At 38.2% G+C, this 24,750-nt stretch overlaps 2 protein-coding genes across 3 annotated transcripts in view; one reads left to right on the top strand and one right to left on the bottom strand.

Moving 5' to 3' along the window:
• Positions 1-1,888: 1,888 nt before the first annotated feature.
• dclre1b (DNA cross-link repair 1B) lies at positions 1,889-8,589 on the top strand. Its single transcript, XM_042004997.1, has 4 exons — positions 1,889-2,614; positions 3,260-3,425; positions 3,534-3,716; positions 5,406-8,589. The coding sequence occupies exons 1-4, from the start codon at positions 2,417-2,419 to the stop codon at positions 6,566-6,568; spliced, it is 1,710 nt and encodes a 569-aa protein (XP_041860931.1). The 5' UTR covers positions 1,889-2,416; the 3' UTR covers positions 6,569-8,589.
• A 13,440-nt stretch (positions 8,590-22,029) lies between these two features.
• Positions 22,030-24,750, bottom strand: part of cpne5a (copine Va) — a 79,342-nt gene continuing 76,621 nt past the window's right edge. For both annotated transcript variants that reach the window (XM_042004335.1, XM_042004336.1), the window contains one exon: positions 22,030-24,538. In XM_042004335.1, coding sequence (XP_041860269.1) covers positions 24,350-24,538 — 189 coding nt within the window. In that variant the 3' untranslated portion in view covers positions 22,030-24,349. The remainder of the gene's footprint in view (positions 24,539-24,750) is intronic.

Genomic DNA, 24,750 nt, shown 5'->3' with positions numbered 1-24,750 from the left:
CAGTACTCCTGTGAAGAACCTTGGGGTTATTTTTGACCAGGATATGTCCTTTGGCTCACATATAAAATAAATTTCTAGGACCACCTTCTTCCACCTACATAATATTGCCAAAATTAGGGCCATACTATCACAGAGAAAAAAAAAAAAAAAAAAAAAAAACAAAGCAAGTCCCTGCTTTTGTTTTTTCATGATTGGACCACACCAAATCCTTATTATTGGGCTGTCCCAAATATCCTCTAAAAAGTCTCCATCTGATCCAAAATGGGTTCTGATGAGGACAAGCAGGAGAGATCGTATTTCTCCAGTTTTAGCTAATCTTCATTGGCTCCCTGATAAATCACCTTCTTTCTTTAGGTGTTTGTATTTGGAAAATCGGCCACTGATGAATCGTTTCTACCCTCTTCTGTCTTGAGTCGTCTTCCCTAGCTGTTTCCACGTCAGTCCCATATTTTTTACTTCTTGGTCTGTGTTCTTCGTCCATTTGGGTGTTTTTGTTAAATCGCCACTCACATATAAAGCTCTCCATAAACAAACTCCATTGTTTATAAAGATCTCATGGTTCCATATTTTCCCAGCAGAGCACTTCGCTCTTACACTGCAGGTTTACTTTTGTTTTTGAGTCTCCAAAAGTAGAATGGGAGGCAGAGCCTTCAGCTACCAGGTTGCTCTCTTATGGAGCCAGCTCCCAATTTGACTCCTAGAATTTGCGGTGCTTGTTGATCCCTCTTTCCTGTGCTATCCACCACCAAACAGTCGAGGTAGGTGGCTGCCCTCCCCAAGACTGGTACTGTTGAAGGTTTCTCCTTTCTGTTTAAAGGGGATCTTTTTTCCTTTCCACTGTCACCTGCCACCCTGTGCATGCTTAGGGAAGGGGATTGAAACCAAGGCAAATTTTGATACAATCCATTGGTTTTCCTTAGCTAGGCAATTATATTTTATAAACTGGCTTGTATAAACAAAGTGATTACAATTTGGAAAACATTTGGACTTGTTTTAATTGGATCACAATGAATTGACTTAAACTGATTAGTTCTGTGTTAAGTGCCTTGAGATGACTTTGTTGTGAATTGGCACTATACAAATAAAGCTGAATTAAATTTAATTGAATTGAAATTGTGGAATAGAATAGAACATTTAATTAGTATTCAATGTAGCTTTCCATATTTATATTTAAACACCATCCGCAGAACCCTGAAACACTGAAATAGGGCAGGATGAATTTGTGCTTTTATGTTGTTTACATATAATTCTGTGCCTACCATCTGAGTGTGGTAGCTGAAAAGGAGACTTGTCAGACCTGTTTTTTTTATTTGTTGAGCCTGAATGAAATGTAGCCTTAGTTTCCTGTTCTTAGCTGACGGGAGGAGGAGGGCCACTCAGTGGGGTTGTCTGCTGCTGTAGACCATCTGCTTTAAGGTTTGACTTGTTGTACATTTACAGATGGTATTTTGCATACTAAACTTGTGATGGGTGATTGTTTGAGTAATTGCCGTCTTTCTGTCATCTCAAACTAATCTGCCCATTTTCCTCTTACCCTGACATCAACAAGGCATTTTGGTCCAGACAACTGCAGCTCACCAGATATTTTTTCAGACCATTCTCTGTAAAGCCTAGAAATGGTTGTGTGTGGATTACCAGTGTCTGAAATAGTCAGACCAGCCTGTATTACACCTACAACCATGCCATATTAAAAGTCATGTGTCCCATTTCTTTTTCATTCTGATGCTCAGTTTGAACTTATACTATATAAATCTTGACCATGTCTACATGCAGATTTGCTGCCACGTGATTGGCAAATTAACTGTTAATAAGCAAAATAACAGGTGTACCTAATAATATGGCTGGTGAGTATACATTAATGGTCACTGGAATCCATGTTTTAATCTATTTGCAGAGAACGTGTGTTGTATTACTTTGACCTGTAGATGGCGGTATAGTGCAGAAGCAGGCAGCATAGCACATACAGCACGAAAACAAAGAAGACGAAAAGAAGGAGGAGGCGTTAAACTGTAAATTAAAAACAGAAATGGCGGGGTGTGTAATCAGCGTAACTAGGTAAATATAACGGCGGGCCCAGATGTTTGCGATTAAGAAGGCTGGACAGAAGATTTTCAAACGCGAAATCACAGCATCATAAAGCAAAATGATAGTATGTAGTCGGAATGTGCTACGTAGCATCAAAGCTGTTTAAAAGTGCAGGAGCACGTTCATGTCGGCTAGCTACAAGAGAAGTGTCCTATTTATTTTTAATTGCTAAGCATACTTTGACTTATTGCTAAGTTTTGAACAGTGTTTTTAATTGTGCCATGTACAATGTCGCACGTCTGCTTCATTGTCCTAATTATTTTCGCAAGAGCAGCTGCTGAATATTAGTTAACTTTTGACACCTGGGTGAGCTCCAGTGAAGGAATGAACAATGTCCGTCAATGGGAAAGTCATCCCGCACACGCCTCTGGCTGTAGATTTTTGGTTTGTGAGGAAATGTCCAGGCACCCGGTTGTTCTTTCTGTCCCACATGCACAGCGACCACACGGTGGGTCTGACATCCACATGGAGCAACCGGCCCATCTATTGCTCCCCAACCACTGCCACTCTGCTCAGACTCATATTGAAGGTGAGGTGTCACACGTATCAATTCAGTTGTTCAAAGTACGAGGTATCAGTGGTGAATAAAGTGGAAAATCATTTGTACTTGTAAAATAAATAAATAAAGAATGGCTTCAAATGTCCTTATCATTTTAGAGGTTTTTATTTCTCAACAGGAGAAGTGGGACGTGATTGTCATGTTGATTAGTTGACATAAATGCTGGGTTGCAGTCATTCTCCCAGGGTTACCGGTTACCTGACAAAAAAGTCAACTCTAATGCAATTAGAAAACCTGTGCTTAACCTGCTATTACAAGTCAAATAGATGCTGTGAAAACGTCCTGTTTTTCACACCTACAGATACTAAGATTAAAACCTAGCTATTACCCCCAAATGTGTGTTTAATTATATCCTGTATTACTGGAATTGCGTGTAAAATATTGTTGCAGAACATGATGTAATGTTCAGAGGGGGTTTTATTTCAAATGCAAATATTGGTTTACTGTATCCTATCAACTCAACTAAACAAATAACTGAAAAGTAATAAAAATGTTCATAGTCACTCTCTCTATATTTTTTCACATATATAGAATTAATATTTTACTACTCCTTTTTATTTTCTAACATTGTTATTCTTCCTCAGTCTTCTACTTAACAGTTATTTCCCTGCTCAGGTGAAAGAACAGTGGATCCATCCTCTAGAGCTTGGTGACCCATACTTACTTCCACTGGATGACATAGGCAAGGAGAAGCTCGCTGTCACACTGATTGATGCCAACCACTGTCCAGGAGCTGTTATGTTTCTCTTTGAGGGTTACTTTGGCTCAATCATGTATACTGGTCAGTTTCTCTTCTCACATGTTCCTTTTCTTTTACTTTCCAAGAATATACATTGCTTTTGAGGACATTATCAAGATTAACATTCATCATTGGCATTCCCATTTTCAGGTGACTTTAGATACACGCCCTCAATGCTGCGTGAGCCATGTTTAAGGACAAACACCACTATAGATGTTCTGTACCTGGACAACACCTACTGTGATCCTAACCGCACTCTACCTTCCAGACAGAGAGCCACTCAACAAATCAAAGAGATCATTCGCAACCATCCCAACCACAATGTTGTTATAGGTGAGTTAACATAAAATCAGTGTTTCATCCACAGTCTCTATTGATTGGGCTTGGGAGGCATGGTTGTGCACTGTTCAGTAGTACACAATCTCCCTAATATATTTTATTTATGTGACTGACCCAGTTTATGTGCATTCATTTAATTTAAACTCCACTGCGTTGTGGTGTCAATTATTTTTCTCATTATTTTCTCTTCCTGCATCTGCTCCTCTGTTAAACACACGTGTGTGTGTGTGACTGTGCCGAGCAGAGACAGATGAAATTAACGCAAATGAAGATAATGACTAGGTTAAGTCACTATACTGACTTTTTTTCTTTTTTATTTTAATGCATTTTCAAACTGCAGTTTATTTTGACAGTCTGATGCTGCTCTTTATTTCTCTGGTAAATTTGAGCTACTGTTTGTGTTTCTACTCTCACTAGGAGCACAGTCTATTCATGCATTTCCTTTATTAAATTGAAAAAAAAGGGCTGTGTCACAAACTTACCTCTAGATTTTCCCCCGTACTGAGCTTATAAGTAGCTTATAACTGGTACACACAACGATTTTTGGGCTGTTTTTGTCCTGATTTTGCCTCTTCCCGACCTCGGACGACAAACATCCGATCATCGTGAGATTTCCCTGTACGATCATTATTTGGTCTGAGGTGTGTTACAAGCCGATTTGTCCCGATAATCCGCTCTGAAACGGGTTGTAGCCGACAATCAGGAATATTGAACATGTTCAATATTTCAGAGCTGATTTATGAGGAACGCCAACGACTCGTGCATTGTGACTGTGTGGATGGTGACGTGGTACGGAATGTAGCCAATCAGAAAGTGAGCTGGCTGGGGAACAAGGAAGTAAATAAAGTCTGTGTTCATGCCGTCTCCAGTCTGTTATTTTTTTTCAGTTCTGGCTTTTTTTCTGTTAACAATAGTCCCAAGACCACCATCATTACCTCGTGCTATATATCTCCTTCCATGCTGTGTGTTGTGTTTTCCGATTGTTGCTATGTTTCTTCTTCATATTGCCGGTTGTTGCTATGGTTCTTCTACGTTTCGACGTTTGTCCGGCTCGGAGGACTAGATTGTAGATGAGTTGCGGGACGGCATCGATTATTGGTGCACACCACACACATTATAATCAAAACTGTTTTAATGCCTGATTTTTTTTGTCTTCACATGTAAGGTCTCGAACGGATAAAAAATTTCACAAGATTAAAAAAATTGTTATGCGTGTACCAGGCTTAAGCTATACATTATGTGTCAACCCAGTCTCCATGGGATCCAGTGGAATTTGTAGTAAGCAAACACTGTCAACAAATAACATCCTCAGATTTTATTTGTTTACACCCTGAGTGACTTTGAGCAGAATGAGGAGGACCTGCTTAGTAATAGGCAGGTGTTAATGTTCTAGGTGATTGATGCCTATCTCTTTAAAAGACCTAGGATCAAATCTAGCTTTGTATTGAACAAACTATAGCTACTTTTCATTAAAGAGACTTCATCTCCCTCACTCCTGTCAGCACTGCTGAGCAACTGCAACCTGTCCTCAACTGTGGACATATTAAGTCATTCTCAGCATCAGTTTACATGAACTATAGCCAATATAAAATAAAGCTGTTATTTCTGGTGATTTTATCAGATCATGTCAGACTTGTAAAATTAGTGACTCCTGCTTTCTTTTCACTTCACACTGTCTTCTAGGCCTGTATACTCTGGGTAAGGAGTCCCTGCTGTTGGAGCTGGCAATGGAGTTTAAAACTTGGATTGAAGTGAGCTTTGAAAGATTGGAGATCCTGAAAGCTTTGGAGCTGCCTGACGTCTTCACTACTGAGCGAGGGGCTGGCCGTATCCGAGTCGTGATGCAGTCAGAGATTCACCGTTCAACATTGCACCAGTGGAACCAAGAACATCCCACTTTGGCTATTTTGCCAACCAGCAGACCCGTCATCTCTTTACAGTCCAATCTTCATGTAGTGCCCTATTCAGACCACTCCTCCTACCAAGAGCTGGAAGATTTTGTCTCTGCAATTAAACCCACCTCCCTTGTACCCATTGTAGGAAGCCATTTACCTGGAAGTTTGTCTGCCTTACTGCCACGCAAGAAGAGGCATGAAATCCTGGTTCCTGAATCTGTTCGACACTATATGTTGAGTCAGCCTGAGCTCAGCTCATCAGCGTGCACTAGCTTTAAGCGGAGACACGTCAGACCTCTTATTCCCAAAGGAGTAATATTTGATTCTCCGGTGAAAGACCCTAGGAAGTCATGTGAAGAAACTTGGGAAGCAAACATCCTGGAGCAGGAAATGGAAATAGAAAGTAGTGACAATGACTCGGACTGTATCCTTGTGGATCCAAGCAAAAAACTCACCCCGAACAAAAGAGGTGCCGGGGACATGTGGAATCTCAACATTGTCCAGACAGTCTCTGAAGAAGTGGTGATGGCAGAGTCAATGCCGCTCAGTCAATTCTCCCAAAGCGACTTTGCCCCGATGGAGATTCTGAGAAACACCAAAGCCTGCTTAAAGCCTGTCACAAGGGAGCCTTTTGAAACTAAAGCCAAAATATTCAGTAATCACCACAGAGGACATGAAAATGTTCACAAATGCCACACATTCTCAGATGAGGATAGCATGAGCCAGCATAGTGAGACTTTATTTCAGGGCAGCCCTGATGGTGCCTCCTGCGCTTCATCCAACTCCTCAACTGAACTGCTGCGTGAACATATAGAGGAGCTTGAAAACAACCTCTTAAGACACATCCACTTTTCAGAGGAGGACATACAGCATAGGGGCCTCCTGCCAAAGAGCTTTGTGCACAAGTTCACCCTCTTACCTTTCAAAGACTCGGATGAGGATGACGTTTGAGAAAAGTGCTGTGATGTTTGCATTTCTGCATTCTTGTAGAGGCCTTTGTGTTCTTCTTTGTGATTAGAAATAAGCCCTTTAAAGCACTATCTTATTAGGATTATTTATTTTCCTTTGGTGCTTCAGTTATTTGTTGGTGACCTGGACTTTACAAAAACAGGCAGACTGAAGACATTGTCAGAAACCCAGTGACATTGTTTACGCAGCACATCTTTCTGTCTTCAGTAATTTAGGTTTGGAAAGTCAACTTTAGTGTATTTTCAACAGACCAAGGGAGAACCTGCTTTAACAGCAAAAATGATGTAATCAGTCATGCGCTCAGCTATGATCCTACTTAATTTGAGAGTGGCACCCGACCAGCTTCTCTCATCCCTGTCCTCAGGATCTATGCTGTAATGCAGACAACAGATACATCTGTGTAAAATCCTGCATGTTCTCACCATTTTCTCAGAATCTTTGTGGCTTTCAGTTTCATGCCACTGTGCTAATTTATACATTCAGATATCAGTTCTTTTTTAATACTTGCTGCTTGTAACATAGTTTATATGGATGTTTGTGGGACAGCCAGACTGGAGCTTAATTATTCCAGTGTAAAAAAAAAATAAATAAAATGAAATAAATATTGCAGATGTAGACATGCTTGCAAACTAGTTTAGGATCAGTATTAACCTAAAAGTAACATAAGGAAAAGCATAGAAGCAGTATTTTCTGATTTTTGTCACTGAGCCTTTTTTTTTTTTTTTAAGAAAAAAAGAAACTTTGATTTATGTGCTTACCATGTGACTGTGTAATGGCCTTTAACTTAATTTTGCACGAGTTGTGGCCATAGGATTCTTTCAAATGGGTTTATTATGATTGTACATGAGCATTGATTTTGGAATATTTTTTTTATTTTGCTTATAATATTGTTACACTTGTAATTTATACTTTATGGTTAATAATGAATGCTTCCTGTATTTTTTGTGATAATGTGTTTTGGGGTTTGTGCAAAACAAAGGACTAACCATGTAAATGGGAACAGATGTGTTTGAGCTGAGTATTATTATTGCCTTTGCTTTCCATTTTGAAATGTTAGCTTTTTGTTGCCTGACATTAGGCATTAGGAAATACTATCATCTAACAGTGATATGTTCAGATGGTGCTGAAATCCATTTTTGAACAAGGATCATAATGTGTAACTCTTTTTTTGGCCAATGATTTAGGTGCAACCTAATCTTTTTTGTCCCTGCAGTATTCAATTTTAAGGCCAGTCCTCTAAATTGTGCCCAAAACCTTTTCATAATTTTCAAACATAATTTTCCTGGAAATTCATCCAAAAGGCTAAGCTTTTATTGCTTTTACGCTTTGATGCTTGGTTCTGTGTGCTGGGTTGCCAAAGTTAAAGAAATTTACAGCCGATCACTCTTTTTAATTTAGCAGCTTGAATCCAGTCGGAGCGGTCTGAAGTGTGCTGGATTTTCACTTGTACAATTTAACTTTTGTTAAATTTTAAAGTACCCCATTCTTGACTCCTTGTGGAAACACGTAAGATAACTTATTCTACTTTAACATTCTGATTACTGGTAAGTTAATATGTGAAGATTATTATGTGTACGTGGTAAACTGCTGCTTTTGTGTTTAAGTAACCTTACAATATGTAACACATAATTTAGGTATCTTTTACTTAAACAATATCCTGTGTTTAAGAGAAAATGCTTGTGGCTGCAAGGTTGCTGGGATTGTTGTTTGCCTTTAGTGTGTTTCCTAATGACTTCTTTCTCATGTAGACTCAGTTGCTGTGCAAAGACTTTGATGCAGTGATAACTGATATGTGAAGTCGGTGTAGCTTTGCACCTGTTTGCTTCTTTATTTTCTAAAATCCTGTAAAAATAGGGAAGCTACTCTTTGGATACAAAATAATGATTGTAGGCAAATAACTCATCTGTTACCTGCATATTATCCTTTGTGTGAATTGGTTTTGACTACTACTTTCTTGTGAACCAAAGGGAAAAGCAACCCACTTTGCAAATAATAAAAGTTGTTATACATACGTTGTGTAAGTGTCATATCTAAAGCTTCGTAGATGGATTTGTGGCACATTTACTAAGATTTAAAGTGGTTTTCAGCTGAAATTCTGTTGTCATCCCCAAGATGGCAGTAGTTGGTTAAAAAAATCTCAGTGTCTTAATTTAATTTGGATCTTGTGCTTTTCCTGCTGTTATTACAGTTAAAATAATGAAGCTGGAAACATACTTGAGCAATTTCTCCTTTTCTCCTTCACAGCCTTATATAAAGTTAATATAATGCCATATGATAGAAGTTATAACAGGCTGATGGGATATAAAAATAACTAGATTCTCTCTGGGCTTTAATTCTGACAAGCAAGGTTTGACCTGACTACATAGAGTAGATTTACCTTTCAGTCAAATACTGTGTTACTCAATAGTGAAGCTCACTACAGAGCAGATGTCTGTCCTTTTACAGGTAGTTTGAAGCACAGCATGATCATCATCCACCATCCTGAGACCAGGATGTGCTGGACAAATTCAAAACAATGAACTCCACAGAAACAGGAATACATTGTGTGCTCAAATCTCTCCAGAACAGCACAGTGAGCATCACAAAATCTCTAAAAAATAGTACAACAAATCCAACTGTGTAAACATTTCTAGTTGGCCTTGAACCTAAGATATCCCATTAGGCTACACTCTTATAACATGCTCTATAAGAAGTCATCTCTGTGTGAAGCACAGAAGTCTCTGAGGTATCATGCAGCAGCATCATCAAGTCACTGTCAGTGGGTTGTTGGGCTGATATGAGCTGCCAACAGGAGTCTCTTCAGCTCCCTACTGTGCTCATAAAGAATGAATGACCTGCAGGATTTTTCCCAGCATGTTGGAGGAAGGAGAGTTTGGAACTCATACACAAATTCCTATGATGGTCTGGTGAAGGAAGCATTAACGTCTTCTAGGCCAACTCAAGCTAACTATTAATACCTCCCTGTGATGATACTCTTACAATAAATCAGTCTCAGCACAAGTGCAGGTCCTGACTGTAATTATGTTGAATTCAGAAGTGCTTAACTCTCTGGGCTGTATTGCATCATTACATCACAGTTCCTGTTAATGCTATAGCTGAGTTAGTGTTGGGTCAATAATATTTGGTCAAAACCACTTGAAAACATTAGAATCTTCATTAAATAGTGAATCATGTACTGAAAAGACTGTAAGCAGTGATTGTTGCACTTTCCAGGAACAAACTTAACAAATTTTGCATTTAAGTACAAATGCTTACATTTAATCTTTGATTCTGATGACTTCATCCCCTGACAGATGAGTCCCCACCTACATAAGCTTGATCAGGAGGTAATCTGCTCTGTTGGGACACCAAGAACTTAGAATAAGGACAAAAGGAACATATGGATGGATTGCTTTTGTATGCTGATACAGTGACTCAGATTATAGCCATTTGTAATCCTTCCTGGCAGCAAGGAGGTCAGACTCTTGTCCTCCTGAGATTGGTTGAATTGTAACCAGGACGAGACCAGACTCAAGATAGGATTTGCATTAAGATTCCTGCATATTTAACACAGACTTGCTATATCAAAAACTGTTGCAAGACAGTGCACTGTAATGCAATGAAATGACGAAAATAAGAATATGAAGTTCTGGCAGAGGGGCCAGGAAGTGGAAGGAAATGGAGTGTCACATACCCTCACTGCTTCGCAGCAGGGTATTAGGCCCAAAGTAATGGATTCCTTGCACACACCATTACTTCAAAGTGGAAATCATGAGGACACTGCCACCTGCAAGGCCAAGACCTCTTACCAGGAGTCACACAATAACGAGCCTTTAGCATTTCACTAAAGTTTCCCTTCAAATCAATATTTTCATTAAGGATGATAATCTGATTATCAAAGACTTATGCTTTTTCATCATTAACGTGATAGATTACAATTTTATGGAAGTAATTGTTGGGCAAGAGGTAAACAATTTCACTCAGAATCAGTGTGGCTGTGGGTGTTTCCCTTCCCTCCATGTGCTGCAGAGAAGAAGAGAGGGATCCAGCTGCGTAAATTATAGCTCTGCTCCACCAAGAGCTCTCTGTGTTTTCTTCAAATGTGACTTTCTTTAGAGGCTAAAATTCTGTTCTCTCTACGAACCACAAATAAAAAGAAATTAATGCACATGGTGCAATGCCCTCGCATCTTCTGTTTTAAGAGTGCCAGAATGCAGCCTGCAGACTTTTCCTACTATGGTAAAGTCTTTTAGCAAAGAAGAATGATTTGTTTATAATTCATATTTGTTTTATTTTTCCAGTCTGGGTATTGTATTGATTTGCTCAATTCATCTCAATTTCATATTTTTATTTGCCTCAAAACTCTTGCTAAAGTTATTCCATACTGCCTGCCTCATCATATATACAGTAAATCCTGAGTTTGAAGGATGTTTCTAAGCTTTTTTTTTAATATCTTCTCCCAGCAAGTAATATTTTGGGACTTTATTGCTTTTGACCTGGCAAAGGAGAGCTCTAGCTTGGTTGTTTGTTTATATTCCACAACAGTGACCACGCAGTTTGGATTTTGAATGCCAGTCTTGGTGTGACATTTTAGTCATAATGTATGAAAATTTTCTCTTATTTCCCAGATTAAGTTAGCCAGAATAACTATTTGAAAGCTAACCCCTTTTGCATGTGTTTAGCTGTAATTTAATGACTTTAATTAATTCAGCTGGTTGACATGACTACCTGGTCACTAACCCACTTATGTTCAGGTGTAACTAATGAAACGATGAAGTTTGGTCTTCTACTCTGCAGTTTAACTTGGATAGACATTGTACTTCATCAAAGAGAAAATAAAGTAAATCCATTTGGAAAGTTAATAACTAATGGTCTCTTCTTTGAGCACATACAGTATGTTGTATCTTCTTATAGCCATAAAGTTACACTCATTTGCATATTTCTTCTGTTTCTTTTGTCAGATGGGAAATCTAATCCAATATTTCAAAATATGAGCTGCGTTTTCAGACCACAAATGAACCTTTTATAATCTGACAAAACCAACATCCTAACAAGTTTAAATTACAAGACACGCTATAATTTATCAAATTTAACTAAACATATGTGAATGGGCACTTTGTAGGGTCACAACAAAAGGCACTATCCCCTAATTGCCATTTCTCTGCTGTTGCTCCTTCAGCATGCCTAACACCATGCTAGACTCCTCTTTCCGCATTTTTCCTGCCTCTTGCCTGATCCCTGCTTTCTGATCTGACTGGTCTGGTCCCCTGTAACAAGCTCCATAAACCATCCCTGTTCTTTAGAGGTACAACTAATTTGTATTCAGAGGAACTTTGTCTTTTAGTGAGCAGCATTTCTCTGTTACACTAGTTCACAGCTAACTCGGGGTTGCATTCTGTCTCTGTTCTGTAATCCCACACCTGTGGATACCTTTATCTAAATTTTCACCAGCAGTTTAACACAGCAGGGTTTGCATCTTCTTTCTTGTGGTTATTTCTGTGTTCTTAGTTATATGTCCAACTTAGAAGGGGTGTGTAATTTTCTTGATGAAAATCAAGGCATTTGTGTGATTGTGTGGAGACTTCTCAAGACTTACGCTTCACATTGGGTTAGAGGATTTCTGTTAGACACTAAGTTCAGGTATGTTCCAGTTATCCCCCGTATGCCTTTGCTTAGAAGGTAATGTTATTTACTTTGGATTACTTTTGTGGTTTATTTAGCAAATTGAATCACAGTTTGCAATGATTAAATTGACGTTCTTTGAGTTGTGAACACCTAAAACCCAACTAATGTCATTTCCCTGTATGAGCTGCATGGGATGTAATAGGCAGAATAGACCAAAAATTAATCCATTCATCCATTTTCTCTAACGCTTAGTCCAATTCACACAGGGTCACAGACAAAGCTGGAGCCTATTCCAGCAATTAGCATGGTACACTCTGGACAGGTCGCCAGTCCATCGCAGGACCAACACAGAGAGACAAACAACCACTCAAGCTTACACTCACTCACAAAAATTAAGAATTTGGACAGTAGAAGGAAGCCGGAGGAAGCAGAAGAACCCACAAATACACGGGGAGAACATGCAAACTCCACACAGAAAGGCCACTGTTCAAACCTCCCCCCAGCAAAGGCTGGAACCAGCAACCTTCTTGCTGTGAGGCCGTGGTGCTAACCACCATACCAGCGGGCAGCCAAAATAAGTTCACAACCAATGGAAATAGTTGACTTTTTCAACATTTCTTATAAAGAAATCAGACCTTTTTAAAATAGTGCCAACAGATGTATGTGTATACTTTAACAACACCTAAAGGACCTTGGACCACTCTTTCCCATGCTCTTCATTCAGTTACTGCACATAATACCTCTTTAAAATCTCCTCACAACATTTGAACCCCTATCCAAGGTACTCAGGTTTGCATACCCTTCTGATCTGTTATTCCCCAGATATTCACCAAACATAATGTGGTTATAACATCAGGGTTTTATTAGAGCAAAGTGACTGTGTGGAAATGCTTCATGCATCTGCAAGCACTCTACCTTAATGGGCTGCTGTTCATGTTTAGCCCAATGACAAAAGAAACCAAAGCAAGGCTCATTTGAGTCTATCGGATGTTATACAACATACTACATTATCTTGGTGTGTCAGTCCAGTTTTGAGAGATGAGATTTAGGCTTTAAAAACATGCTTACATGCATTTTAAAGGTCCAGTTTTGGTCTGACTAACATAACAATCCTGTCTTTTCTCATGTCAAGTTAATATACTGAGTACACTTCAGCACCATGGACAGCGCCAGTTAAACTCCTGGACCATGTATCCTCCTGAAGAAACAAACTTCGTGAATACAAAAAAAAAAAAAAAAAAAAAAAAAATCTGATTTTGTTTTTTTTTTGTGCAACCAGTTAGAAAATATTGCCACAATGGAATAATGTATTTTTCACAAGGATTAGTTTTAGGAGTTTAGAGAAACATTGATCTATAATGCAAAAGCCCTTTTTACTCTAGTCAAGCATCAATTTACACAGAAAAGTTAAACCAAACATATCGACTTGACTAACCGCTTGACTTGACACATGGCCTTCCTGCAAGCTAAACCAATAAGCAACAGGACAGCCTTTCAACTCCCAGCACAGAGAAAACCTGATTCCCTATTTCATTTCTTTAAGGTGAAAATGCTGAGTCTTTCAGCTTTTTGTGTCTCTTCAAAGCCAACGCCTCTCTGGCAGAGCTGTGTAGGAGACAAGCACCAACTCAGAGCTCAGCAAAGGTGACATCAGACGAGCAGCACAAGTCTTTCAGTGTGGCAGAACAGACAATAAGAAAGCCACTGGTTTCTGCACTTGGTACTGATGTGTCTTAGTCCCTTCTCCCAGACTGTTGCAGAGAGTTAGAACGATGGGCCCAGCTGTGTCACACCCACACAGCAGCAGAAGCTGTTATCTTTTTGCTCGCAGTCTACTGCTATTTCTGTTGCCTCTGCCAGTGTTTTTCTGTGCAGGGGTCTACACACAAATATTGCGGTGCATGTGCTTGTGTGTCCTCAGAGATTGTAAGTACACAAGGATGAGCGGGAGTAAGAGGGATGAAAAAAACAGCTCTGTTAAATGGGGAGAAAACAGAAAAGAAGGATTTAGGGAGCAAAGGTAGAAGCTGCCAAACTCATTATTTTCTGAGATGTTACTGCAGTTTTGTGACTTTCATAGATTGTATTTCGTGCACACCATCATTGAAACTGGAAGTCATTCACATGCCAACAGTGGAAACATAAAGATATATATTAATGTTTATCACTACCAGCTGTTTGGGATTCATTCATTCATTCACTCATTCATTCATTCTTTCTTTATGCTAGCTTACACTAAGCTCATAGTAGGGAGTCTCACCTCGACAGGCCTACATAGATCCAGCTGCTGGTCCATGACTCATGGGAATCTTTTCCCCTGTGTGCTACATCCTCTCCACTCCTACTATGCCTCTCTACTCTCGCCTGCTGTCTCATCCCCATGATATACTTGTTTTCCTGACTCTATCCCCCTTCAATCCTTTTTATCTCACATTTCCAATCCTCCACCCTAAACCTTTTTCCCCTCTCTGCCTGCCTTTGCATCCTTTTAAAATGCATTTCTCCCTGATCTTTAAAGTTACCACTCACCTTCTTCCACTTGATAATCTCCTACCTCAATTTTTACTCCTCCTTCTCAATGCGCCACAGATATGATACTGACTCCAGGTTGCTGTGGAGGTACCTAAGAAGAGGAGCACACACATGCAGAGCACACAGCAGAGAGAGCAGCAGTTGCCAGTGTAGGAATTATTATCAGGATAGTCCATGATACAACCACCTGCTTTCATTTAAGTGAACTCTCCAAAGCCTTTTAACACATGACAGTCTGGCCAAGGCGAGAACTGTGACTGCCTTTCAGTTTAGTACTAAATGGTACATGTCAACTGGGAATGCTTCTCACCGATGAAATGCTTTATAGCTGCTGGCAGCACTCAGACGTGTAACAGCCTTTTGATTTGCATGGGATCAAGTTTTTACCTCAGACATCCCTTTTGAGATTTATTAAAAACATAAAAAGATTAAAATTGTTGTACTAAAATGTGTATCCGACTGGAAGATAAAAATTTGATCAATTTGATGGGCTCTTTCTCCATCCGCAGGCAATCTAACAACAAGCCCTGTAAATGAAATGACTTCATATGTTGTTGTTCATGTTGTCAAAAAAAAAAAAAAAATCACATTGCCCTCCTGACACCTCTGTCATCATTTATTTGGGACTGATTCATGCTTTGGTTGGTACATTTCAGTCACAAAAGCATCACATGCTAGTAAAAACCGTATAGGCATTCTGTTTAACATCTTTAGCCTGGCTTATTTACCTTCCAAGTATTCCTGTTTTGTATAGGCGTAAAGAATCAAATGAAAGTCCCAAAATATCCCTGACAGTTTCAATTTCATGTTATTTTAGTCTGTAATGAGAATACATTTTTATGGGGAGCAGGCTTCTTCAGTGTGCAGTAAACAGTAAATAAGTCTCTCTCTACAAAATGTAATGATGTCCAGCACCAAACACTCCCATTGAGAAGCAAGTACTCTCATGCTGTGGGTCATCAGCTCTTCTCTGTTATTAATTTTCCCTCAATATGTAAACTTTTTTTCTTATTCACATCAAGGTAGATATATTTCAAGGTTACTGCAAATCAAATATTTCCATTGTTTCTTTAATTGAGCAGGTAAATGAAATATATACGTTTGTGTTACCTTTTACTGAATTTGACCTTATGGCCAGCTGATTTATCACATTTATTTCCAGGCTATCCCAAGCTGACATTATCTGAAATAGGTAGTAATGGGAAACCACCCACTGCTCCCCACTGGCTCTATTCCAGTGCACCACAAATGCACTCATTCTTATAATACCATTCCTTTTCAGTAGCTTAATGATGATTTATAGCCAGTACTGGGGTGGCTGGTGAATTGTGGTGTGTGGGTTTGTGCTGCTAAACTAGACCTATGTTGTTGTCTCGAGGTGAGAGGAGTTTAATTTGAACAGCAGAGCAGAAAGCTGAGAAAAGAAAGGAGTAGCGTACAGTTAGTGGGAAATGGACTTGTAGGTGCTGGGACCCAGCCTCAAGTCTGTATCTCACAAGAAATAGCAATGTGTTTTCAGTGGAGCTGGGCCCAACAAACGATGGATGTTGTTGTAAGGAAGTTTATCTTGCTGCTTGAAAATGTGCAATCGGTTTTAATTGGGCAGTGCTGTGACATGCAATGAAGATGTGTGGCTATGGTTGGCTTTCAGGTCAATACTCAAAGTGCAGCCCACCCTGATCTCTGATTAGAGAAAAGAGCGTCTGCACACCTCCCTCCTCAATCTGCTGCAAAGATTTAAAACTGACACAGAGTCATAAATGTTGATCACAGCCTTATATACCATACATACATTTTAACATTTAATACTTTACTATTAAAGTAATAAATAGTTTTCTTATAGTAATAATTATTTTTTTGCAGAGTTGTAGTACCATGTCCATAAAGTTATTATGAAGTGAGCTTTGATGTATCTCAGCACAAAAAGGTGATGATAGATTCCTATGGCTGTACTCTACAAATGAAATGTTTAAAAATTATAGAAGACAACCTTTGTGGCAATTACCAAGAAAAAAAATATAATATATATATTACTTTGAATTTTTTAAACTAGAAAAATGTACTGGCCATAGTGACCATATATTTATATCTTGAAGCTAGACTGACTAAAACAAAGACAACGTTTGCAAAGAGAAATATTTTAACATTATTTTCAAATTTGTATTTGTCAACATTCATCAATCTTTTATAATCTTTTATAATTTCAGTATTATCAGTTTCAAGCATTTACTCAATTACAGTAGAGCCAATAGTAAACCTCAGAAACAATTATGATTCTGTATCAACATAACTGGGGATCAAAGCACTTGAGGGAAGTGAAAAGCTCTTACATAAGACATCCTGGGAAGAAGAAATATCGCTGATGAAAAAACAAGGATGTTAACTTGGTTTGGGATATTTTAATCTAAATATGCCTCATTTTCTTTAGTGGAGATATAACGTATTAACAAATAAGCTTTAGCGGTCTTAGCAGAAAAATAAATGGGTGTTATTTCCCAAAATGCCAAACTATTCCTTTGGGTTTTCCAATATATTCTGATTCTTAAGATGTTGCTTGTCTGAAATCCAGAGTAATAAGTTCTAAGCAACTCTCCTCTAAAGGATTTTTGCGTATCACATGTGTGAAATTTTATACGCCGTATAAGTGGGATGTAATTCTATGTCATTAGCTGTTGTTTTTCTTCCTGGCTGCCAGTTGGTGGTTATTGTTTAGGCAGTATGTGGGTGGGCAAGGGAGGTATTAGTATTATCTTAGGCTGGTAATTTATGGCTCCAGCTGCTGTCTCCCTCTCCCCAGGTGGACATCTTGATTCCTTAGCAGTGCATTTAATTAGGGGGAGAAAAACACATGTCTAAGGGAGATACACTCTGTGAGAGGACACCAGTTTCCCAAAGGAGCAGATGTGTACATAAAACATCAACCATTATAGGAAAAAAAAAAAGCTTAAAGTGTTCGATAAAGTCTCATAGCATTTTTTTTTTAATTATATGATCCTATTTAGACAGTTTATTTCATTAAGAAAAATGCAGATTTTTATGGTTAAGGATGTTAACAAAATGGTTATCTCCCCTGGAATAGGATAACCCAGGACTCTAGGCAGGCTCAGCAAAAAGTTGTCAACAAATCACCATTTGGAGTCAAGCTGGATCAGATGGGACAGAGTGGAGCTTGTCAGACTAACCCGATGGAGTGGGATAGGAAGTTAAGGTGTGCTGGGAAACAGTGGGTAAAAACCATGCACCTATGATTGTAATTCAATACTATATGTGTTTTTCCCATATTCCAGAGGAGGTAGGGCAAATTAAGTCAGTGAAAAAACTTCAAGGACCTGCTGTTGGACATCAGAGGTGCCTTTCTAATAAATGTCATGCCAGAGCTGAACCAGGTAAGGACTCATAGTTAGGACTTTGGATACAGGAAGAACACTCCAAATCAGTCCAAGCTGTGGCACTATGGAACACCTTAGTACTGCAGCTTATGATTCACTTAAATTCAGTTACGGCTGCTTTAGGATTATACGGTAACGTGGCTGTTTGTGCTTGCTGTAAGGTCTCTGCGTACTCAGAGAAGACCTGTATTTGCATTTTTGGCCTTAAAGCAGACCTGCTACATGTATGCATTGGACTTCACCAAAGCTGTGCCTTGTCTTCACTGTTGCTGATGACTTTCAGGCTTGGCCTCAGTAAGGCAAGACTCCAGCACAAGGAAAGCAATGTTTTCTAGGATCCTTTCTGACATCACAGGCCTACAGCAATGACTTGAGCTGTTTGCAGCTGAGTGCAGTCCAGCTGGAATGTGGATCAGTGTTTACAAATCTGAGACTATTGTTCTCTCCCAGAATAGGATGACAGTTTTCCTGAAGGTGAAGTTGGGGTGAGGATTGTGGAGAATTTCAATCCAAATCAGTTTGGTGTAACTTCAGCATTGATACTCTCTCTGAAATATACCTTGCATTAAGAAAGGAGCTAAGACAAAGGAAACTCTGTTCACCAGACAGTGTATGTCTCTACTAATATCACCATTTACCTTTGGTAAAACTGAATATATATTATCAAGAATACAAATATTGCTTGTTGACTGGATACCTCCCTTTAGATATTCACCAGGTATGACAAGCTGGGCAGAGACCCAACGGTTGCCCTAAGCCTCTCTGGAGGGATTACATCATCCAGCTGGCCCAGCCGCTGCTCGACATCCATCAGATGGAGGTGGAGACCCGGAGTACCAAAGTAACTGTTATCCCAAATGCTACCATCACCCTGTAATTAACTTTATGTTTTAGAGTATTGGTAGATAAAAATTTAAAATGATATACCTAAAAATGGACATCCATACATTTTACACGTTCTATTTTGGTTATAGTACGGCTGCACTGAGTTGTATGTAACAGTTATATGCCTCTACCATTCAGTAAAGTTTTCATGTGAAGATGATCAGTTTAAAATTAGTCACAATTAGGATATGAGCCAAAAGTTTTTCTGATGTTAGTCTGAACTTTAACTGAGTTCATGTGAACAGTTATGGAAAATATGATCAAAGTTCTTCAAGGCATACAGTCACATTCACAGAAGTAACCTCATGGCAGATTGTATAATTAACACAAAATATTGGTCATTAAATGGGCCATTAATCCACTCATACTCACGAAAGAAATTGGTAGTTTGAAACTTCCACTGTACATTTCCATTAGTTCAAATGTTTTTTCCTTCTTTAATTTTCTATTGCGCTCGCATTCATGCTTTGTTAGGCTTAACTTATACATATATATATATATGGAGATCTAAAGGGTCATACTGAAGTTTTTTGTGTGGTCTAACTGTATTGTGGGTCATGTTATGACAATAAATAATGACATTTTTAAAGTTTTTTACACATCTGTTAGGTTTATCTAATCTTTTATGACAGAGTATAATGTGCCATTTTACAGAGTTATAATTATAGTTAACTTCTCACCTGCTCCCTTTTGGCTTTCTGAAGTTTTATATTGAGTTCCACCTCTGATTTATTGTCTACCACAGCAGGCAGCTGTTTTTAGCAAAGCTCTTAAAAGCTACAATTATGCAGCTGCAGAGGCAGAAATCACATTGTAGATGGATGTAGAAAAATCAGGAGGGTGCTGTACTTTAGGAAAAAAAAAAGAGAAACAAGGGAACTTAGTCTTGAATAATGCCCATAAAATTTTGGCAGAAAATTATGATGCTACAATTAAATATGGACACCTGCATGAACAAAGAGGAAACAAAATCATTACAACTGATGGAGGCTTAATAACCACATACAGTCACACACCTGCAGATACACACTCAGACCTCCAGAATGAGAAAGAGCTGCAGAAAATGGTGCTCCTGTGCGCTATAATTATTTGTTTCCTGAAACTGTTTTAGATTTACTTTACCCCTTCCCATTTGTGAAGAATTTCGGACAGAAACGGAAAAAACCTGGACTTGTGTTGTCCCTCTGATGAACGCATTACGTCCTTTCCAAGCATTCATCTTTTTCTGGATTAAAATAGATCAATACCTTAATCCTAATGACAAACAAATAAGTGAATACAATCTCATAAAAGCTAAATAATTATCTATAAATCACAAATTAAGTTGTATTGAGCTTTATCTTTATAACTCTCTAATGTCAGGATTCTGGTTTAATGTTTAATTTGACTTAAATATTCATTTACTAGAATCTTTAATTATTCAAGAATGTCAGTTTTATTGCCCATAATAAAGAGAAAAATGATTTTTTTTTCTCTTTACCTCACATAATTTATGTGTATAAATGTTCTGTGATTGCTTTTTAAACCTGAGACTGACTTCAAGCTTCCTCTCTGATGCTCTGTGCAGAGACTCAGGGGAAGTTGAACAGATGAGATCTCCACAGATTTATGATGTATAGCTGCAGGCATTCACAGTTATTTATGAGTGGTACAAAAAGAGAAACTACTACTGAATGCATTATTTTCACCAGTTACACAAGCTGAAGATCATGTAAAAATTACCAGTTATATTCCAGTATATTAGGTTTGATGGAACTTGGCCCAATTACATTACCTACTCAGATCTGAACAGCAGAAACACAAAGTTAGCGATGACTCAGGGGAGTTTTAGCTGCTAAAGAGTCTGATACCTCTTTAAAGGGCTGGTGGAGATCAAAAACAAAGCTATATTTTGGACTTACAGCTTATGTTGAGGCTCCACTGTCTCTGTTGATGTGTTAGCAATGCTCATAACTTAAAAAAAAAAAAAAAGTTTCCATCCCTGACAGTGACACGGAAAAACCCACCAAGTATTCTGCCAAAGTTGTCAATATTTTATTAATTTCAGTTAAGGCAATCCATTACAAAGCATTTCACAAACCACAGTATGATGACAATATCATGTCCAACACCTGGCTTGGAAATTATTCAGCATGCAAGTCAGAGACCAAGAGAGGTATGTAAACAACCTGGGATAAAAGGGAGCAGTGGCAAGAAGAACCCATACAGGATATGTGTCATTGGAACAGAATGGAAAGAAAGCAGAGTTACAACATGCTAGAAGGCTGTTATGTCCAAATAACATCATATGTATCGAATGCAATATGTGGCAGATGCACTATGAAATGAAGGCAGACTAACAAACCTTCTGCCACTTTGGCACAAACATGCACATTGTCTAAAGAGGTTCAACAACTGAACACATATTGGCACTGAATATTTTTCATACGGGGCTTATATACATAATTAGAGTTCAGCCTCAAAGACCATTCAAACAGAGTGACAAATTGGGTCATATCCACAAGAGAAAATAAATCATTCTGCTCCTGAAAAATATAATTCATTATCCTTTCATGTTTCACAATTGCATAAGTGTCATTAATGTGTCCATGGTAGTTTTCCCTGTGGGGATCTCATCGAGGTTACAGGCTTCAGGGACGAAAAACAAAACAAAAAGGCAGAAGAGGCTGGTAAAAGCCATTTGATCCTACTCTAGCTGATTTGGAGCCTTAATTACATTAAATGTGTTTGAAAAGTGCAACATCTCCACTTCAAGTTTGTGTTTCTTAACTTCTCAGTCACACTCAGATTATGAGCTGCATAACAACGAGCTTAATGCCTGCTAAATGTACTTTTTCACATTATGAGAAATGAATAAAACCAGACACATTTTGGAAAAGTAAACTTAAAAAAAATAACTTGCAAAAAAAAAAAAAAAAAAAAAAATCATACACAGATACAACATTTGAGGTGGTAATTCATGGAATTATATATATTTATGGTAATTATTTCCTTATGGATTGAATGGCTTTCTGTAAAGGTATACTAAGCCTCCTTTCAGTTCAGATGAACCAGCGACTTTGGTAGCAGAATAAACTCTGCTTTTTCTTGTGAGGGAAATGTCATCAGTCATGAAAATTTTAAAAAGAAAAAAGCCAAATAAGATTCTGGGCTTGTGACAAGATGAGTTCAGTGCCTCTGGACTGAGTTTCTGCACACCCATCAGACCCTTTCTTCTCTCTGAGAGCACTTACAGTAGCGGGAGTCAAAGAGCAACGAACAGCTCACAAAAATCATTACGTAAACACATTTGCTCCAAACACAAAAGAGACTCATGTTCTTGAACAGCACATATCTGTGTAAACATTGGTTTTCCAGTGTCATTCAGTGAAAATCCATTTAAGTACAAAATAATGCACAAACAAAACACATCAAAAACAGAATGATCTCTTAATAAAACCCGTGAGTGTTAACCTTGTCCTTGAGGTGATAGCCACAGTTGAATTGTAAACAAGTTTTGACTTTGAATATTATACAACAAGGCTCAGTGATTATGTCAACTTTCACAACCTCAAAGATTGTTCAAGAGGACATGTAAATATAAAGAGTACAGACCAGTAGTGGAGACAATGTGTTTCAGCTCTTGTGGCTGCAATAGTCCTAATCTGGAAACATCTCCAACATTTTTGCATGTACATGTTAAACATGAGATGCTGCTGCATGCGGAGTGACACCTGGGTCAGTGAATTTGGATATGTTTCAATACAATAGGCACATTTGGATCAAGATACTGAGTGACTGAGAAAAATTGATTTCTGAGAGTAATGTAGAGATTATGTAGCATGTCCAAAAATGTATGCACAGTCACTAAAATAAGAAGCCATGAACAAATGTGTGTGTGTGTCGCCAACTAGAAAGCATTTAATTGTAAAAGCTACATTTTGTAATTGTGTCTTAACAAATTAGATAGTAATTTATAAAGTTATGAGCTCTTGTATATCACTTTAAATTAATTTCAATGTTAATTAGAGACAAATATAATTAGACACAACAATCGACAAAATACACGAGACCCAGACTGAAAATAAAGGTAGACTTAAGACGGTTCAGTTTTCTCCACTCAGTAGTTAACAAATAAATAAAGAAAAAAGAAAAGAAAAAGCACTCGGAACCCAATTATCTTCACTTTGGGAAAACAAACAAATCAATTCAAGGAGGGGAAAAGTAAGTGAAGGTTAACATCAGTGTTGAACAAAAATATCTGAAGGGTCATTATAAAAAAATAATGAAATGCAACCACAACAAATACAATGGAAAGGAACATAAGCAGCAGGATGACCACGGGGCTATGGCAGAATCTCTAAAGTACCATTTACGTCCTTGCATACTAACAGGGAATATCACAATGTCCTTTAAATTACCATTTATTTTTCATGTAAATGTGCTATTTTACGGGTAACTATCTGTTGACTTAATTGTTTAATAAATCTCATTAGAATTTTGGGAGAAGAAGAGGTCAAAGTCATGTTGAAAACAATGTGCAGTCCTTTCCATTATTTTCATTGTGGTTGGGTTTTTCTAAAATAGCAGTTTTTAAGCTTATTAATATTACAACATTTGTGCTTATATTTGGAGAGTAATTAGTGCATTCTGTTACTATAAATCTTAGAAATACATATAAGACATGGTGCAGAAAAAGTTGCATGGTGATTATCTACATTACAGCATGTAACAAAAATTTCATTAAGTGAAAATGATCCATGAACTGCTTATTAGGTTTCACATGCTCTTATATCATATTCTTTATCAAAGTAGAAATGGGGATTGTTTTTCTTACACTGGACAAAAAATATAAGATGGAAAACTACAGGGTATATATGATTTTGACTTCAGTCCCCACCCTTTAAAACCCCTTTTAAAAGGAATAAATTATTTCTGCAATAAATAAACATATAAATTAATATGCACAAGATTTCCTAGTTTAACACACATCACTTCCAGAAGGTATCACGAACATGATACACACTGCCACATCCTAACATATTATGCCTGCAAACAGGCCCTCTCTACGGGTTTACTTGCTATCCGTTACATCACATTTTGACAAATTTGACAGCGAACAACTAAAACCTCTCTTTACACCAGTCAGCTCTCAGTGCTTATAGCTTCAAGCACTCAAAATGCTCCCTGATCACAAGCAGCTTCATCTGCAATTGTCTCACTGCTCCAAACCAAATGGAGTCTCATTACCTGTTTGTTTAACTGGAGTTATATTCATTTAGAGAAGGGGCCCAGAAAGCACTTCCTTTTTCTCCTCAAAGAACAGTAAATGGCTCCCTGTAGCATTCAAAACAGACCGGTGTTGCGGAGAGGCTCAGACAGGGTTAGTTTCATGTTGGTCACAGGTTGAGTAAGCTGGAGGAACGGGGTTGGGTTTAATGGCTCTGCTCTTCATGTAGGAGATCAGCTGGTCAGGGATCTCAGCAAGTACATCTTTAGCCAGCCGTGCCATGCTCAGCACATGGTTACCTGTGCGGTCCATGTAGTCTCTGAATGGTACAAACTGTTGTGACATGAGAAAGAAATTACAGTAATTTTAAATAACATGTAGTTATAAAGACTTCATTCTCTGACAGCTCTTTGTAAATGGTCAGGGTTTATTTTGCTGTAACTATTAGGAATGCATGACATTGTATTTGCCAGCATGATTTTATGTTGTCCAGTTCATTTTGGCTAAATCCCACAAAATTTCCTAAATAAGTGCAGAGATCATAA

Source organism: Melanotaenia boesemani, chromosome 13, assembly GCF_017639745.1.
Source record: "Melanotaenia boesemani isolate fMelBoe1 chromosome 13, fMelBoe1.pri, whole genome shotgun sequence".
Lineage (NCBI taxonomy): Eukaryota > Metazoa > Chordata > Actinopteri > Atheriniformes > Melanotaeniidae > Melanotaenia > Melanotaenia boesemani.
The sequence above is the reverse complement of the archived record's forward strand: the minus strand, read 5'-3'. Positions and strand labels throughout refer to the sequence as shown.

What these genes read in the sequence shown, in the direction of transcription:
- dclre1b (XM_042004997.1), top strand. Translation starts at nt 2,417, where the DNA reads ATGTCCGTCAATGGGAAAGTCATCCCGCACACGCCTCTGGCTGTAGAT. An exon ending in TGCTCAGACTCATATTGAAG is followed by an intron (nt 2,615 to 3,259) that starts GTGAGGTGTCAC and finishes TTCCCTGCTCAG; the next exon opens with GTGAAAGAACAGTGGATCCA. An exon ending in TGGCTCAATCATGTATACTG is followed by an intron (nt 3,426 to 3,533) that starts GTCAGTTTCTCT and finishes TCCCATTTTCAG; the next exon opens with GTGACTTTAGATACACGCCC.